Source organism: Uloborus diversus, chromosome 3 (genome assembly GCF_026930045.1).
Source record: "Uloborus diversus isolate 005 chromosome 3, Udiv.v.3.1, whole genome shotgun sequence".
Taxonomy (NCBI): Eukaryota; Metazoa; Arthropoda; class Arachnida; order Araneae; family Uloboridae; genus Uloborus; species Uloborus diversus.
Window position 1 is genome coordinate 135,324,942 of NC_072733.1, and position 19,602 is coordinate 135,344,543.

General features: G+C 34.4%; 1 protein-coding gene across 2 annotated transcripts; it reads right to left on the minus strand.

Annotated features, from left to right (window-relative positions):
• Positions 1–368: 368 nt before the first annotated feature.
• On the minus strand, positions 369–19,370 carry LOC129219244 (uncharacterized). 2 transcript variants are annotated; one of them, XM_054853571.1, is made up of 3 exons: positions 19,002–19,370; positions 16,530–16,637; positions 369–673 (listed from the first exon to the last, which is right to left on the minus strand). In XM_054853571.1, the coding sequence occupies exons 1-3, from the start codon at positions 19,177–19,179 to the stop codon at positions 504–506; spliced, it is 456 nt and encodes a 151-aa protein (XP_054709546.1). In that variant the 5' UTR covers positions 19,180–19,370; the 3' UTR covers positions 369–503. The 2 variants fall into 2 exon arrangements, with proteins under 2 accessions (XP_054709546.1, XP_054709545.1); XM_054853570.1 differs by having other exon boundaries at positions 16,530–16,649.
• Between the last annotated feature and the right edge of the window lie 232 nt (positions 19,371–19,602).

Sequence of the window (19,602 nt, forward strand, 5' to 3'; positions counted from 1 at the left end):
ATAAAATGCGTTTTTACGACTAGTACATTTTTTTATCAATTACTTTCTTCAAAGATATAAATTGTACCAAAGGAGTTTTTTCAAATTTTTTTCATGAATTCATGGGCGTTATGGTCAAAACATGCAAATTGCTCTTCAGGGGGCGGCACATCAGGTCTTTGCACACGGGCGGCCGACACCATAGGATCGGCCCTGGTTATAACCTGTTTTGATGGCAATTACACACAAATTTAAAATCTGCAATTTCATAGCTTAGACATACTTAACATCGCAAATATTTTTGAATTGTGATATAGTTCAAATTACTTCACACATGCTTTTTTTTAAATAAAAAAAACTATTAAGTATTTATTTATCTTTTGGTCATATATACAGGTGAACAGTACATTAGTAATTCTAAATATACTTAACATGTTAGATCAACAGTAGGCCAGCTACGGTCTTACGATCGATTTGGCAACAGGCATTACAAATGAAAATTTTCTTTGATGCTTAGCATCGTTTTAAAATGTTGGTGAATTCAAGTTTGCCAAGCATGTTGCATTGGATCCGCAAAGAAGTCGCTGGAAAGGCCTTTGTCGGAAAAGTCGGGTCATCAGTTTGATGAAAAGAGCAGTAATTCTGTCTCTGCGTTTGGTACCTTCGGCTCCTGCTGCTTGTTGCTGTTTGTCTCCTATGTAAATAAGAAACAAACAGGCATTGTAAATCAGAATACTAACCTTAGTTTACACAGATATTTTTGAGGCTCTATTTTCACTTCATCCAACTCCATTTGACAATGCAATTGTTTGTGAGTAAAAAATATGTCTTACCTGATTACCAATGTATCGGGTTCGTAATCTCGTGGACTTAATTGAGAAATAAAAATTGCAACAAACCTGTGTTATGAAAACTTTTCTGTCTCAAATCGAAATAAAAGTACAAGTAATTAATATTATCAAATGTTCATACACATATAAATGGATATACATATTTATATAGAAAAAGAGAGACAGACAGAGAGATAATATTTTTTTTTTTTTTTTTTTGAAAATGAATAAGACATTTTAACCACGGCATAAAAAAAGAAAGAAATTAATGCGATGTACTTAGGAAATAGCTCCCCTAAAAGTCATTTATTTTTTATTTGGGAAACTAAAAAATAAATGACTTTTATTTTTTAGTTTCCCAAGTTTTTTTTAGTTGAAAAAACTCTTCTAATTAACTACAGTTCGTAAGGAAAAAGCATTTTGCATTTTAATAAAACTTATGTTATTTCTTAATTTTGAAAATTGTTTAATTTAAACTAGGAAGAGCAAACAGAGTGTGACTGTTTTTCCTTTCAACGAAAGTTTAAATTTCACTTTTGATCACATAATTATCTTGACAATTTATTTAGCTTAAGTTTCCATTCCCAAAAATAAAACTTACTTCCAAAAATTTGCATATGGAAAAAAAAAGGAAAAAAGAAGAAGAAGAAGAAGAATCTTTCAGCAAAGTGATAATAAGCTGGAAAATTTTCTGAATTAAAACTGAAATCGTTTGCTTTAACTTTAGGGACCAACGCCTAAATAGCATGCAATTGCAAGCAATGCGGTTATTCTTAAGTCCTAATTGCAAGCATTTTAGCAAATTTTTATTAACGCTCAATAGCAAAATTTAGTCGCGTTTGTTAGACTTAATTGGTTTTACGAGAAAGGTCAGACGACTTCCTGTTTTCACTGCAGTACTTAAAAATTATTTAAAAGTAAGTGTCAAGTTTTATATAAAATAATTTTCCTAAGCATTATACCTATTTTCACATTTCTCTCATTTTGTTTTAGCTTTATTTAGGACACTGATTTGGGAAAATTTCCTTAACAATCATAAGCATAATGCGGTATTATTGGACAAATAAGTACATTTATGCAATAATTTGCATATATTAAAGTACTGTTCTTTACCGATATTTTCATTTTGTCATATATAATATCACCGTCGTTTAAAGAAAAGTCACTGAGTTCAAAATGCGCCAATTTTGAGACGTTGTCAAGATAATTTTGGGAATTAGAACGAAAAACCTGAAGTTTATTAATCCTTAACTCTTAAAATAGGAGCATTAATGTAATTTCTAAATTGTAATGCAATAATGTTTACACAAATAAGCACATTTATGTAATAATTTGCACATTTTAACGAACTGATCAGTACTGTTCTTTTCATTTTGTGACATATAATATCGCCGGCGGTTATAGACAGTGGCGTACTGGGTCGACAAAATGTACCGGGAAAAACACTTGACCGGCGCCTTGCCCTATTTTCGTAACTCCCCCACCCCTCTCCTCCACCAAAAGCTCAACTCATAAATTAAAATTGACGAATTTCCTATCAGAGGAGTAGATAATCTTCAGCGCCCTCGGATAACTGAAGCTTTTGTGCCCTCTCGCGTTTGTCGAAAGGAGAGAAAGTTTTTCTTTTTTTACTTTCTTCGGTGATGTTAGAAAGAGGGGTGTTCTGGGGCGGGAGGGGAGGGTATGCTCAACTGGAAGTTTTTGAAATTGAAGTCCAAAACACGATTGTAGGAAAATCTTAGATAACGTTAGTAAACGGGGAAGGAATGAGGTTTGAGACTCTTCTTGGAAATTTTTCGAAATATGTCTCAAATACGCAATTCAGTAAGCTATCTTAGGCGAAGTTAGAAGGGTTGGGTTTCGGAAAATATCGCCCGGAATTTTTTCCATATTACAGTCTGAAAAACGAAAATTCAGACGTTTTTTCAGCAATTTTGGAGCAATGCTGAGTTTAGAGGTTCTCCTCCAGAATATTTTTAAAAACTAGGTTCTAAAAACAAAATTAATGATGTGGGAGGTGAGTTGTTCAGAACTTTTTCTCCGGAATTTTTTTTTGAAATTAAAATCCTGAAACCGTAATGTAGACCATCTTTGATGATTTCAGGGATGAAGATTGGTAATTCTCCTCCGATAATGTTTACAAATTCAAGTCCTAAAAGATAAAAAAGAGACTAATGGGCAGGGATAGAGTATGGGGCACACTCGCGGAAATTATTCAAAATTGAAATCCTAAATACGCCTTCGTCTCTCATACTTTGATGACATCAGTTTGAAAACATGGATTTCAGGGACTTTCCCTGGAAAATTTTTCAAAATTGAGGTCTTAAATCGGAAATTTTAGACGATCTTTAATGAGGGTGAACATTGCGTTTGAGGGGTTCTCCCCGAAAATTTTTTGAAATTGAAATCACAAAAACGTAATTTCAGACTTAAGCTATCTTTGATAACCTGAAAGGAAGAAATGCAGATCAGGTAATCATCCTCGGCAATGTTTCGAAATTGATGTTCGAACTTCTAAAAATTGAATTTTAGACGAGGTCTTATAAATTTGTGACAGGATTCACGTTGGCGGAAAGCTCTCCCACAAAGAGGAGGCTCTCCCACAAAGTTTTTAAACTGATAACTTGGAAACGCTGTTTTAGACGTTTATAAATGTGTGCTACAGTCGGAAGTGTTCCCTGGATTACCGCGAAGTCAAAAAAGTAGAGGGTGTACAGGGGTGGATACAAAGACAGTTTTTTCAGGGGGCAATGGACAGTAAAAAGCAGGGCAGGACTGGACCCCTCAAAGGAGGGGCATTAAAATTTCTATTTGGGAGTTTTGGGATATTTTTTTGGGGGGGGGGTTGTCTTTCTTGGGATTATAATCTTGTTACCAGCTATCTTTTTTTTTAATTGACCTTAAGAGAGGGAATTTTATTAGAAGAGAAGTGCAGGGTTTCCCTTTTAGTGAGATATGTAATGCTTTAAAATTTAGGGGGTCTGGAGCTCCCCCCGGAGGAAATTTTCAAAAAACGATGTAAAATTATGCATTTTGAAGCCTTATAAGGGGGAAATCGTCACTACAAAAATATTAGAAAATAAAATGGATCAAATAAGTTTTTTAAGGTATATACTTCAACTGAAAATTATAAGATAACACACAGTAAAAATTGTTTTTGGGTCGACAAATCAATGGCTGCAGTCGACAGAGAGATAGAGCCACGGAGGAGAAAAGATAATACTTTGTTACCTCTGTTACATCGGCTTTCGGTGTGATTAGTTCATTCTAGTTAGTAGAACAACCCTCCAACAGAGGCGCATTTTTATTTTTTTTTTGGAGCACATTAAAAATTCTAGAAATTAAAGCTTTAAAAACGCGATTATACGCCGTATTTATTGACTTTTGGGTAAGGAATGGAGCTTCAGGGAGTGACCCCGATCTTTTTTTTTTTTTTTTTCAATAGGTCGAAATCAATTATTCCTCCCCCTCCAAATTTTCGAAATTGAAGTTTCAAAGACGCAATTGTCGACAAATTTTGAAGATTTTACGAAAAGGAGGTTCTGGAGCTCTTCCCTGAAATTTTTTTCGAAATTATGGTCCTTAAACAGAAGGAATATTTTGTATTCAGGGGCTATTCCGTTTTTTTTTTTTTTTTTGCAAGTGTGTTCTAAAGAACCTAATTTTATATAATTAGAGGAAGGTGGTTCGGGGACCCTTGCTCGTATATTCTCCTTAATTCACGTCTTAAAAACGCTATTGTAGTACCATATTTTGTATCCCAAGAGCCGGTAAGTTTTCGAAATTAAAGCTCCAAAAACGCAATTTTCGAACTTGCTGGGCATTTGGGGGCGTCCCCATAAAATTTTGCGGAATTGAAGATTTGGAAACGAAATTTAAGATGATACATAATGCTTTCGGTGTGCGTGTGTGGGGGGGGGAGCTTCGGAGGAGTAGCATTTTGAAGACTTTCTTATTTACAGTCGAACTAGAAAAAAAAGGAAAGGAATGGGGGAGGGGGGCGGGTAATTAACTGACCAATAAGAAGTAACTATTGAATATTTTTCATTCAAAAATTTTTTTTAAATAAATTAAGATTTTCCCCCGACAGTATTATTATTTTTCTTTTTTAATTAAAATCACTTTGTTTTCCCCAATACGTGTTATTCACTAATGAAGAACAGTTTTAAAAAACATTCAACTCAGCATTCTGGGGAGGACTGTGAGCCCCCCTTCTGGTTACACTGACTGAGACACTGCCCTCCAACCGAACAATCTCTAATAATTGCATAGAAATTTTGCAAAAGGAACCTGTAAAGATTTTATAACATTTCTACTTTAACTGATTACATGACTGATGTCATTGATTTTCCTGCTTCTTTTGAACGAATTGAAATAATACTGATTACCGATACACAATTTATAACATTAAATATTTCATTATAATAAAAGGAAAATATGATTCTTTTGGATCTAAAATTATGTTTAAAAAATGTGATTACCGTATCATAGTGTACATAAACATAAAAACGTAATATAATGTTATCTGAAAATAACGGAAAATCTATAAATAATTGTGAACGAATTTTACGAAATAAGTAAATGAGATGAAGTCAATAATGGCAATTGTGGAATCAGATAAGAGAAATTAAAAGCAGTTTTCTGAAATTGAAGCTCTAAAATCGCAACTGCAGTCGATCTTTGTGACGTTAAGAAAAAAAGTTTTCGGCAACTTTCCTGAAATTTTCTCGAAATTGAAGATCTGAAAACGAAATGTAAGACAATTTTTTAATAATGTTGACGAGAGGGGCGGAGGGCGTTCCACTTAAATTTTCAAACTTTTAGCTTTAAAAACGCAGTTTTGATAGATCTTTATATTGTTAGTGGAAGGTGAATTTCGGTGCCTTTAACCCGGCAGTTTTTTGAAATTTATACTGCAAAAACGCAATTCTAGGCTTGTCTTTGATCGTGTGAAAGAAAGAGGGGGGAATCAGGAGCTCTCTCCTATAAATTTTTCAAAATTGCAGTACTAGAAACGCAATTTTAGATGACTCTCATCACTGTCACACGTATTCATGCAGAATTGTGCTACTTCCAGAAAATGCATAAAAAATTGAAAAGTCAAATCGTCGGATCCAGCTTTGAAACGGGCACCAACTCCATGTCGTCTGTGATGTGTTCCCTTCGTTGAAAAAGAGACACGGTCATTAAAGTTTGGAAAGAGTACCAGGGCCGTCGTTAGGTGAAAAAACTTCTGAGGAGGGGGAGGGTACGCTTTGGTGGGCCCTTAATTGTTTCAAACGCATCCATGTTTTAATGTGCAGAGAGAGAGAGAGAGGAGATTTGGCTTCTGGTTTAGCAGGCAGGGATAGTCATATTACTAGACCTCAGTACTAGCAATATAAGTTTAATCGTAATGATAATATTCAGTCAGAATTAGGGAGTGTCGGAGGGCTACTTTCCTGCATTATTTCGAAATTGTAAAAACACAGTTTTAGACTATATTTTAAGTTTGGGAGGAAGGGGAGATGAGGTCCAAAATAGCATCTTCCGATATTTTTCCCGAATTTAAGTTTAAAACACAATCGTACGTTATATTTAATTATGTTCAAAAAAGGAGATCTGGGGCATCTCCCCCGAAAATTTTCAAGATTGTTATTTGAAAAACATAGTTTTAGACGATCTGTGGTGATGTTAAGGGAGGAAGAGACTCGGGGTCATCGTTCTATAATTTTTCAAAATGCTAACTCCAAGCATGCATTCCCAATTGTGAATTATTTCTTATTGTGATATGTATAAGGGGGGAGGGGTCCGGGGGTTCTCCCCCGGGAAAAATTTGAAAATTGTAGTTCGAAAAATGCAGTTTTAGACCATTTATGGTGACATTAAGGAAAAGAGATGCGCCCCCACCCCCGAACTTTTTTGAAGTTTTGAAGCCTTAAAAACGCGATTGTAGATTTTTTTTTGTTGAAAATTTAGTGCACCGCCAGTTTCTTGAAATTAAAGCTCCGAAAACGTAATTTAATCGAACTTTTGATGAAAAGGGGGAGAGGGGAGTGTTGAAGGAGCTCGAGACCAGAAACGTTTCGTAATTGAAGCACTAAAAGCTAGATTTAAGACATTTTTCGATGATGTTGGAGAGAGAGAGAGAGAGAGGAAAGAGGGGGGGGGGAAGCATTCTCTCGAAAAAATTTCGATCTGTTGAAACCGCAGTTTTAGAAGATTTTTGGTTATGTTAATGGGTGGGGAGATTGGAAGTCCTCCCCTGGCATATTTTTAAAATTGAAATTCAGTCAACGCAATCGTAGACGATATTAAATAATGTTAGAGGGGTAGAAGGTTTTGAAGATCTCCCCTGAAACATTTTATGAATGGAAGTCTTTTACAATGAAATTTTTAAAGATATTCGGTAATATTTGAAGAACGACAGTTTCGAAAAACCTCAGCGATTTTTTTTTTTTTTTTTAAATAAAGTAGAAAAGACGAAATTTATTCGGCCTCGAATGATGATGAATGATTAATTTTGAGGGCGTTTCTCGGAGGTTACGTTGGGAGCACTCTCACGGTTTTTTGAAATTGCAGTTCTAAGCTCTCAGGTGTAGGCCATGTTTAATGACGTTAGGGTAAGGGATGGGGTTTTTGAGAAAGCTTTCCCGGGAGTTTTTCAAAACCTAAGTTTTAAAAAGTCACTCACAGGCCAGCTTAGGGGACGGAAAAAGAAGGGTTTGGAGTTCCCCACTCTTCTTTTCAGTTTGGCTACGTCTCTCCTATCTTCATTGCAAATTTTAATTATTAGTAAACATATTGTGTTAATATTTTCTTCCAATTTTCCTTTGCCAAACACGATTATTTGCTTGGATTTTTCATAATAAAGTTTTCAATTTCCTGCCTAATATTTTTGTTTTCTTGCAATACAAGCGTTTGCGGCCTTAGAAAAAGGACTTTTAACATTTTGAACGGATGTGGTAATTTTCTGAGATACCTCAGGTCTCTATTCCACTTCATTTTATTTTAAATATGCCACCTGCATCAAGATTTGATTTACTTACGATTTTTACATTCAAACAATTAGAACTTTTGTTGTGAGTATTCATTGCAATACTTTGAATCTCTCTTTGCATTTGGCTGTTTTTTTTTCTCTCTCTCTCTATTTCAAACTTATTTCGGCGACCCATATATTTTTCTCCACTTAGTAAAGATTTTCAGGACAACATTTTTCATCAAAAAAAAGAATGTTTCGGCTACCCCTATCATATGGGATATCCCAATGAAGATGTCCTACTTATTTATGTATTTTTTTTTAACTGAGGAACCATGAAACATGGTTTTGTATAACCAGAGCCGCCGAGAGACAAGGCGTGCACCATGTTAGTTTTGTTGCCGGTCCTCTCTTCCTTTATGCTAATTTTACTCTATGCACAATACTTTAATTTGAGCCGAGCCCATTGTTTTCGACTAGGCAGACATACCCACTCTGCGGCCTAGTGAAAAGTGTATTATACTGAATACTTCTTTTTTCGTTGATAAAAATGTTTGAAGCGTACATTTCCGCGGCCCTTACTTAGATATTCTTAATGAAAGAGAATCATGGATGTTCCTAAATTGTATTTTAGGATTACATTTTCTATTCAAATTTCACAAAAAAAAAAAAAAAAAAAAAAGACTTTTTGGCACTATTATTTCAATTGTTCATTTAAAGTTACCATTTTAATTTTTTAAAACAACGAAGTTTCCCTTTTTTTTCGTTAGTTGCATCGCTAAAATGAAATTGGCGGCCTCACTTCTGAAACACTGCGGGGGGAGGGGGGGGGGGGTACGGAGACTGCCCTCAAGAGTACGTGAAAAAAGCACTATTAATGCATCTATTTCTTAATGAGTTTAAATATTTTTTCTGTCCAAAATTTAAAAATTTCATGTTCAAAACAAAAAACTCTCCGGAAAAAAAAATCCCCCCCAAAAATTTTGATGGCGCAACTTGCGCCATAATCCCCCCCTGTGGGCACCCCTGGTCAGGATAATAGTACAGTAAAAATAGGGGTCGGACCCAAACATCCAAAACAAAAAAGCTAAACCTGGTGCAAATTGTTTATTACCCTCCCAATAAGAACAGGTAAAAAGTCCCACCCCATTGTGCTTCGGGTTTTTGAATGGGGGGCATCTAAAAATTGCTGTTTTGGGTATTTTTACAGAATTTTTAGAGTAAATTTAAAGTGAGAATATTATGTTATACTAAATTTAAAAGCATGAAATTAAAGGTGTTTGACCCCCAAGAGGGATGAAATAACCCACCAATGCTACAGAGCCCCCCTATCCCCGTAAAACGAAGCAGTACCCCCGAACCCCCCTCCATACATTTCATATGGAAACATTATTTTATGCTAAGTTAAAGTTAGAAATCGAGTGTGTCCATCCTCCAAGATCGATGGTGCACCTCCTCTCAAAGCTACAGCACCCCCCCTCCGTCACATAAAATAAATCCTCACCCCCCTCCCCCGCCTTTTATTTCAAGTAGAAGTATTATTCCATGCAAATTTAAAATGCATTAAATCAGGACTGTCCACCCCATAAGAACATAGCTCATCTCCCAAAACAAAATTATATACTAAAATATTATACCCCCCCCACCCTCTCTGATTACCCTCTTCTGGTCATTTGATTAAATGACCAGAAGAATTTTGCTGACCTGTTTTTTGCTTTTAAATGATTTCTCCTAATCTTGTCACAAAAAGTCTTCGTTATCAAGATGTTTTTTTGGAATCTAGATCCTCAGCAAAATCGTTATTGTTGCAGCTATGTCTAACACAGTTTGAGCATATAATTGAGCACTTCAGTCCACTTTCAGACTTTTCAAACATTCACTATATCCAATGAACCCCTCAGAGCAAGCACAAGATTTGAGACGCAGAAAGTCTTCTAGAGCAGAAGGCTTGGCTGTTATAACAGGACGCAGATTATATTTCTGTGGTGCTTTCTTTGCACCCATCAAAAATGACACTAGCCGGTACAAATGGTTGGTGAACCTCTCCTCTATCTTGGGGCAAGAAATGGTATTAGTAGACCTGGTAGTTGCTTCTATACAGCATGATTTAGAAAAGAAAATCAATGAAAGCCTACCTAGGATCTACGCGTTTTATTCAAAACTTGAAAATGTCCACTTACATCCCTTTGCTTCTCACTGTCTCATACATGACACCAGCTGTTCGTTCTGTGATGGTGGACGAACCTTTTGCTTCAGATAATAGCACTTTAACGATACAAGATTTCTTTCCTTCTGAAACCAGATTCATCGAATACTGATGGAGGATCAGCGCATAACTCGTACCAGAAGTTTTTAACAATTTGTTATTCCGTCTTTACTGTTCATACCATTCGGTGTAAAATATGGTTTGGGCTTACACGTCTTTACAGATAGTAACTACTCTCGCAACAGAAGCTTAAGACATAACTGTTTACCTCCTTTGCAAAGAAATGCCACCAAATTGTTTGCTTTCACTATCTTTTGATGTTACTACCCGAACGTTAAAGGTCTCATTGTAACTCATCTTATCATCAGCGAGCAATACCACTACCAACTTGAGAGGGAAGAAACTTCTGGGAGCTTTAGAGACGGATTGTGATTTCCAAAATGAGAGACAAAAAGGTGTAAATATTTAGCATTCTATTGTTGTATTGCTCATTGCTCTCACCAAGACTTGTTCTATCGTTGAATCACTACAGGTTCTAGACCACCTGAATTTGTCACTGCGTTAGATCGTTGGATAGCTGATGTTTTAGCTGATGTTTGATGTGATCAAAATTTTTTTTATCGCATAATGTACTCAAAAGTTTGAGATAGTGTTTCAAGTATATGTCTGCATATTTAGCATAATTCATATAACCAGCTGCGTAAAAACGAGGTAGCTCGGTGTTTGCCAATGAGAACCCCCACCGACTTAGAGGGTGCAGAATTGCAACATTGCCCGTCTTACTATTGGCAATTTTGGTTTGTCCCCCTTACGGTGATGGCAAAAAATTGTAGAAAAGTTGAAGTAAGTTAATCAAGAAGTAGGGAAACTTTGGTCAATTTGGACTTTTTTTAAGCTGCACAGGAATTTTGTTTTCCAGCGCTCTAAACAGTTTAATAACTCCAATCACAAATAATTTGGTTACTGAGCTCGCTTAGATCTTTTAGAATTATCATTCTGACATTACCATATCATTGTGTGGCATTTTGTACTTCGGAAAAGTTTGAATCAGGGAAATTTTTCCGTGAACTACACTGCAACAGTTCATTTTAGAATGTAAATTCAGGGTCCCCCCCCAAAAGCGATGGTGCACCCCTTAAGTGTGACGGAGTATCCATCCAGAATAAAAGCCCTCAAAAAAGAAAGAAATATCCCTTGAAAAAACTGCCTTAAAAATTTCAATGACGCAAAGCTGCTCCATGACCCCCCCCCCATTCCCCCCCTTGCCTGTGCACAACTGTTAATTAGAATTTTTTTCTGTGAGAGTTTATTATTTTACCATTATAGAGTTGTTTCTGCGAGGTTTGAGAATTTTTTTTTAAGTAATAGAAATTATTTTTATTTAAATAGAGGATTATTTCGTCCCCCCCCCCTTCCCCCCAAAACCCGACGCGCAAAGTGCTGGGACTTTTTACCCCTTCTTGCTGGAAGGGTAAGAAGTAATTTGCAACAGGTTTCACCTTTTTTTTTTTGGATGTTTGGGTTTGGCCATTTTTTGGCCTAATTTTACTGTACTATAAGAGAGTAGAAAAATCGTCAAAGGGAAAAAAATATTTTTTAAGCGACAAAAAAAGTGGAGGGGGGAATCAGAGCAACGTGAAGTCTTCATGGGGGCGCCACGCCAGCGCCACGAAACTTGCAATTACTTCACTATAAGAGAATTATGAAACTTATGAAACTATTGAAATATTCCGCGGTGCTCCTGAATCATGAATAACACTAAAGGGCTGTGCAATGCTGTTATTTCAGTTTTATTAATCTTTCGCTGTTAGTTATGCTTAGTTATATCAGTGGCGAATCCAGGGAAGGAGCTACGTGTTTTTTGTGTGTGTGGCTGCAGCCTGCAGCCGCACTCCACGCCCGCAAATTTGATGAAACCAAAGTTTTTGCTTTTCTTTTACTTCGTTGGAACCGACATCAAGACGATATAAAAAAAATTCGACCTCACCCCCCCCCCCCCCTCCCGGACTAAAACCCTTGCCTTACCACTGAGTTATAGAGTGAAGGGCGCCGTAGGAAGGTTAGAAAATCTTCTAACCACGGTAATAGACAAAAATTTAAATGGAAAGATTTATTAGTTTCATTTGAGTTCAAGTCGGTGCTACTTATTGTTGTTTTTACGATTCGTAAATAGTACTATAAAAAAAAATCCTATGAAGTAGTACAGTCGCCTTACTTGTTCATTTCACACAATAAATCTTATGGTAAATGGTGCTGTAATATCCAGTACAAAATCCTAAAAAAAAGGACTTAGGCACCGGCGCACTAAGGACACCGGCGTACCGGGAATTTTCCCGGTATCCCGGCGGCCCAGTACGCCACTGGTTATAGAAAAGTCTTTGCGTTCAAAATGATCCAATTTTGAGACGTTATTAAGATAGCTTTTGGAATCAGAACGAAAACAGGTAATTTTATTAATCCTTAACTCTTAAAATAGGAGCTATAATGTCATTTTTAAATTGTACAAATGATTTACATCATGAAACAAATATGGTAAACTATAATTGACTTTAGTAGCTGGTCAAATTTGTTTTGTTCATTTGTTTTTCATGGATTTCACCTAAGTGCCGACGATACATTTAAATTTGAGACATATCTTAGAATTAATTCGCCTGCATACGTTTTTTGCCCTCTCAATTATTTATGCTCATGTGAAAATCGAAGAATATCTTTCAAATATGTCTGTTTAACTCTATGATTTTACTTAAAGTTTGGCTTTACAATATAAAATAAAGCTAGTACTTCATCGTTTCATCAATACGCATAGTAGCTACTTCTCCGTTTGAAAATAAATTAAAGCTCTTTCGACGAGATGGCAGCACCACATAAAAAAATTTTTCGTGCTACAAGTCATTCGTAGTTTTACGGGGGGAAAAAGAAAAGAAAAAGAACTACTTGTAGAAAAAAAATTACTAAACAGGTAAAATAATTAATATAGTAACAAAAATATATAAAATCGAAAATTTGGGAAAGAAACAAGTTCACGCGATAATAATCCGTATTTAATTTTTACATTCAGTTCTTTTTAATGAACTCTTTTAAGTATTCCAAATAAATTTACGAAAACAAATTTCACTTTTTGAAAAAAAAAAACAGTTTTTTTCCCTGTCTATAGATATTGTTTTGGGAGTTTGAGATTTTTACATCTTGCCAAAACTTCCATAGAATCTAGATTTTAATTTCATTTTGCACTCTAATAATGTCGCTTTTCTAAAGGCGAAACATCAAACTCAAACTCGGTAAAATTAAAATATTTGGGATCACATTTTTGCAAAAACTGAAAATATGTTCGAAAAGAAAGTAACATTGTTTCTCCCTTTTTTACTTTTTCTGGTTAAATAGTCGTACCTGAAATGCACTATTTCAAAATATGTATAGTTAATGTTCCTTTTTGTACCTATTCGATTTTGTGATTCCGAGTGAAGTCATTCATAAAAGACTAAGGTCAAAAATTTAAGGACTGAACTGCAATACGAGAGTTGAACTCTTCTGAAATCTGGTAAATTGAAGTGAACCAACAAAGTTTGTCGTAACTTTGAGCCATAAACGAAAGTACATCTTCAGTATATATTATCCCATACATAGCACGTGGGATATATGTATAGTACTCAGCATGTATCCCATTAGTACATTCTCAGCATAAAAATAATACAAGTGAAATGTAAATTTAGAAGTAAAAGCTAATTTTGTATAATCGAAACCATGACAAACTTTAGCTTTTGTGTAATGAATTTCACGTACTTTTTAATCATGAAATATAAGCATAATATAATGAATAATATTTTGATGGATATCGTCTCACAAAAATCTAGAAACCTGTGAAAAAGAAGTCGTAAACGTTATTAGTTAAATGTTCATTATGTTTACATTATTTGTGAAGAAAAAAATGGTTAATTTATTTTTCAAGATAGCGACTCCTACTGAAATATTCAAAATTTTATATAAAGTAAACACTATACATGTACAATTTTTCCTCAAAGTCTCGCACGCATTTACTGTGCATAACCTAACTGTATAGCAAGTTATGAACTTCTGAAGCATTATTTCTTGTATTTTCATGCGTAAAGAGAGTACCTACTTGTACGCTGGGGACCGAATGCTACTTTAGCTGTATAATCCAACTGTACAGTATTATGAATTTCTGTTAAGTTTTACTCATTGGTTTTTTTTGCGCAAATAAATAATTTCACTCTGCATTACGCTATACTGAGGCTGGGGACATAACGCCCCTTAAGCAAATAATTATGCAAATTGATCATTTCACTAACACTTCACACAAAAGCATTAATACTCAAATTAGTACACTAATTTATTTCGTTCAGAACTGAAGCATATTGCTTGAAACATATTTTAAAAAATAAATGACGTTGTTAATCCATCAGTTAAGATTTTTGATAAGAAAAGTTACATTTCAACTATAGATTACCAAAAAAGAAAAGAGATAACTGATTACTAAGTATTAGTAAGCGATTACTACCCAAATATATTACTGTGTTGAAGAAAGCTGGCGTTGACGTAATCGTTCAATATAGGTTTTAATAGTGCGAGGATTAAATTGCATATAACAAGGTGGTTCAAAAGCTCAGGGAAAGGTTTTTAGGGGAGGACAATTTTACTAAATGAATAAGAATTGCAGGGAAGTTCCATAAGCGGAAACGTCCGGGGAAAGTGGTAGCAAAGGTAAAATATGTGAAAGTACGCAAGACTGATTAATGAGGAACATTTACTGGACATAATTATTACAAATGACGTAATAGACAGGAACTTCAAAATGCTACAAGAGATAAGCGAGGACTGTTTTCGTTAAGGAAGCAAATTGTATTAGTGAAATTTAGTCCAACGGATAGTTCCCACGAATTGGAAGTTTTTGTTACTTCTGATTTTTTACCTCTGCTACCATTTTCTTCTGACATTTTCGGCGAGGCGTTCCTATGCAATTCTTCTTTTAAAGGACCCCTGCCCCCACGAAAAATTAGTCGGCACATTTTTAAGATTTCTAGTAAGTACTGTTCGTTTACCTTACCTGAAACCTCCCGAGAATTTGCGCATGCATCAGGTTAGCTCTGATTTTATCAAAAAAGGGGTGGAAACCCGGAAGTAAAAGGATGTAAACTGGAACGTGTTCAGCAGTTCTTCCGCTGAAGCGTTGAAAAAGACAGACATAGCAAGCAAGCGCGGAATGTGCCCTTCTTTAACCAATCGCCCTTTTTGGCATCGATCTCAAGTGCTACTTTGGGCTTTCAGGAACGGACAGTACACAATATCCGTAATGACTTGTATTTGTAATTAAGTAAAGTAGAAAAAATTGCACTGAAACCACCGATACCTCCGTGTACTGATTCTGATCATACCATCCGTTAACATTTTTCGTTGCTTTTTGGACAGCCAGTAGCTACACAGTATTCGTAAAGGCATTTACCAGTAATTAAAAAAAAAAAAACATGTGTACCACCTAGCAATCTTGCTAGTCTGTTCAATAAGGTGTAGTGCGTGTTTTTTTGAGGAAATACTTTATTCTGCAACAGCATTTGCAAAAATTCGCAAAGAAGCTCTATGTTTAACTTAAACTGCAATGCGGGTGGTCCCAGTATCCATATGTAAAAATGAAAGAAAAAGAGTAAAATACACTTTGAGAAATTATTAAAAACTAGTTAAGGGAAACGGAAAAGAGAAAAGAAAGCGGTCCATTTACAAATTTGTCTTAAAAGTGTAAGAATTATAATGGAAGAGAAAATATTTTATAATTTTTAATGTATTTTCAATTTACCATGCTTGTGGATCGGGGCTCGTTAATATGAAAATTAGACACAGCACCTAATCAAAAAAGTTCAGAAAAATGTCTTCATTGCATGCACGCATTTTAAAACCTGGATTTAAAATTTTTTTCAAAGCCAAACAAAGCCGCAAAGCATAGTTATTAGGTCTTGTAATTATTGTTTTCTTTTGTGTTTTCTATTTTCTCCAGAGGCGCAAGTTTGCTTTCTGACAAACATTGTAAGGAGAGTGTTGTTTCTTTTCGCAAGTTCTCCTGACTCAAGTTTTGCGAACTTTTTTTATTCATCCTGTATCTATATACTATATGCTAAATAAATATAATATATTGACTATATTGATTACAGACAAATATGTTTAAAGTACTATGTAATGAATTAATATTAATATTTTATTTTTTAAAATATTTAATATTTTTATTAATACTGAACTCTAGTTTGAGCAAATATTTTACCTTCCAAAAAAGAAAAAAAAACATAAAGAGGTAAGATAAATATACAGTTTAGAATGTAATAGTACACTTTAGTAAGTATAATTAAGTAAACATTTACAAGAATGAAAAATTTAAAATGACTTTATAATCACTTTTATGTAATGACAACTACTGCAATTTATGACACGAATTCAGTTTACTTGTTATGATTTTAATGAGTAGTAATAGCCTTTTCTCTAGGAACTTGAAAAAAAATAATTATTTATTATTTGTTAAAAGTGATTATTTATTTCTAAAAGGAAACTTAGTTACCTGTTAAGGAACTGAAAAACTGAGATTTGAGATCCCTTGCTAGCCTCATGTAATTGAAAGCTTGTCCAAAGGCTTGACCTGCTTGGCTTGCTTGACCTGGGGGCCATCCTGAAAAATTATCTTGTAAAATAAATACATCAGAATGTAAGATTCGATTCTCAAATTTTCACACATTTTAAACAGCAATTTAAAGAGTTTTCAATTAACTTAATCAAATTGCATTCATTAACTTTTGAGTAAATTGAAGCTATTTTTGATAGGATATGTAAATATTGTTTCTCTGCAAGTCGCCAATGGTTTTCACTCATAATAACTTTACCTTTTACTTATTTTCATGGATACTTAAAGCACTTTTAATACGTCTGATTTTTCTTAGTTATATGTTAATTTTAGTAGGTTTGAAATTATAATCATTGGAGTCCAATTATGTTGCGGAATTTTTACAATATTTGCCATGTAGTTTAAATTACGTTTATGCTTTTAGAAGTTGTTTATTTTGCAACAAGATTAAATATTTATGTAAATTAGTAAATGATAAAAAGCTTCTCAATTTCGTAACAAGAGTGATATTTTTAATAAATAAAAACACTTTGCTGCACTCATCATCAATCGATGTTTGAATAGATAATTAATTACTAAGAAATATTTGCATACATAATCAGCAAGAAAATCGCTAATACAAAATCATTAGCCATGCAAATTTAAATACAAATAATAAGAAATTTAATTTTAAACCATCCAATTAGGTACTTCAGAAAAGTTTATGTAAGATCTAGTTAAAGACTGTAAAAGGCACATGTTTTTTTTTTTTTTTTTTTTTACAAAAATAATATTCCACAGAATCATGAGTTTTATTATTAATATTCTCAGCTTATAAATGAGAAACCGATGTAAAATTTAGTAAAAATATTTTGCTTTCAAAGTGCAGCAAGTTAAACTTACTATATAAAATAACAATGTTTTAAACACATTTTACTATGCTCTCTTTATTAGATGCTAATTGAAGTTTATTTAAAGCATCAAACCACTGTCTCTCTCGTCGTTATGAAATTAAATTACTACATTTGGTAAATGAATTTTCACACAATTGATTTTAGAATATGTATTACAGTGTTTCCAAGATATAACTCTTTTTTATTCCTTTTTATAATCAGACAGATTCATAATAGCCCTTTTTACGCGTAGAAAAAATAAGCATTTTGGATTTTGTTTGTTACATTTAACCATCTTAGTTATTAAATGTGCAATGGATATATGATAATTTGCTATGGAAGTAATATTTAAGTGTCATAGATGTAAAACTATAATAATATGTTTTTAGTAAATAACTCAAATTACTTGAATTTTTATGTTGCTTGTCTTTTGAAATATGTTTTGAAGAATGTCGCGCTTCGCTCACGGTCACTAAAGATTTAACAATACAGAGTTTACATTTATATCATAAATGAATGCAGTAAAAAGCAAAATAAAGTTAAAAAACAATGAATGAAAATGATACATAAAGCTAAGTTTATTGCTTTTTAAAGATAATATGTGCTGAAAAATTCCAAATTAAAAGTTTACTGTATCGAAAAAACGGAGTAAATATATTTTAGTTTAAAGAATACGAAACGAGCAGGAATTCAAGATGTGCTTCGAAAAAAAGATACAACCAATAACAGGTTACAATGAATTATTCAATAAAAAACAATATTGGAAGCGTTTACTGGAAACCCACGCACGCGTGCCAGATTTCTTAAAGAAGATGACATTATCCTTGAACCAGTTTTCGATTCTAAGCAGGTACTTTGCGTGACAAACAAAGAAAAATCTTTAAAACACAACGGAAGTTTACTTTTGTCTGAGTGACACTATTTATGCGAGAACTAATTAGCACTTTCCATTTTGCCTTTTGTAATTGAATTCAGTGTTCACTAATTTCAAAAACGAAAGTTTTATTTTCCTCATTTCAGTGGTGAAGTAGCTATTTATGTTATCCTTTGGATTATTTAGAGATAATAAATGACATATTTGCGTGATTTACTGTGCTATTTTCCTCGTGGCAAGTTGATTGATTGCTTTTGAAATTGGGGAAAATTTACTAGAGATGCTTAATCATTCAAATTGACAGCGATGGATTCTTTTAAGTTCATTAGATTTGGCTCTTCGATGTATTCAGACGTTTCTTTAGCGTTTTTGATATGAAAAGGTTTTTTTTTTTAGCTGGGGCTCAGACACATGCTGGTCTATTCCATGATGTTATAACGTTAAGAGAACGAAATGAATATCTGAAAATGATAATCAAATACAGAACATCTTGTTAACAATTCTGGCTTAGATCCAGCTTGTAGCTTAAATCTCCAAATGTCTCAACTTTTTCTATGAATTTTTGCATGGATATTAAGAGTGGGTGAGCACAGTGAAGTTCTATAAATTTTAAGCTCTTCTAATGCTAAATGCGGGTTCAAAACGAGGCTAATATTTCGTACTCACCTGAATCATAGTTAAGTCCGTATTCATTTGGCATTAAGTCCATTAGTTGCATTTGAGACCACGACCTTTGCAAGCAAACTAGGAACAACACTGCAAAAAGCATCCAACAAGACCTCGTCATTTTTGGTAATGATCCGGCTTCTGAAAATTGAAAGCAAATTTTCACTACTCTTGGCATTCACTCGTATCCACGACAATGTACGAAAGTAAGTTGGCTCGAATGTTTCAATCCGAGACCTCACCCGTTTGGGACTGATAGAGATTCACCGATGGATGGGGGTATATGTTCGCTGAAGTAGGAAGTGGAGCTTTGTGCCCTGGTTTTATGCTGTATCTGAATTCCTCGAGGCGGTCAGGCCCAATAACACACTAACCTTGTAGAGCTAGCGAACGAAATAGCTGGCCTTGTCTTCCACTTATGCCTCATCAGATGCCGAACGGACTTTTCGCTTCTGCTTGCCGTTTCTCCTGGTTGCGTCAACAAATTGTGGTTTCTTATTTCTAGGTCGCTCTTAGACAAATAGCTCTTAATAATCACCACGTGGAAGAGTTTTTCAATTATTCGCAAGAAGAAATTTACTCTTCCCGGCAACTCATGCTT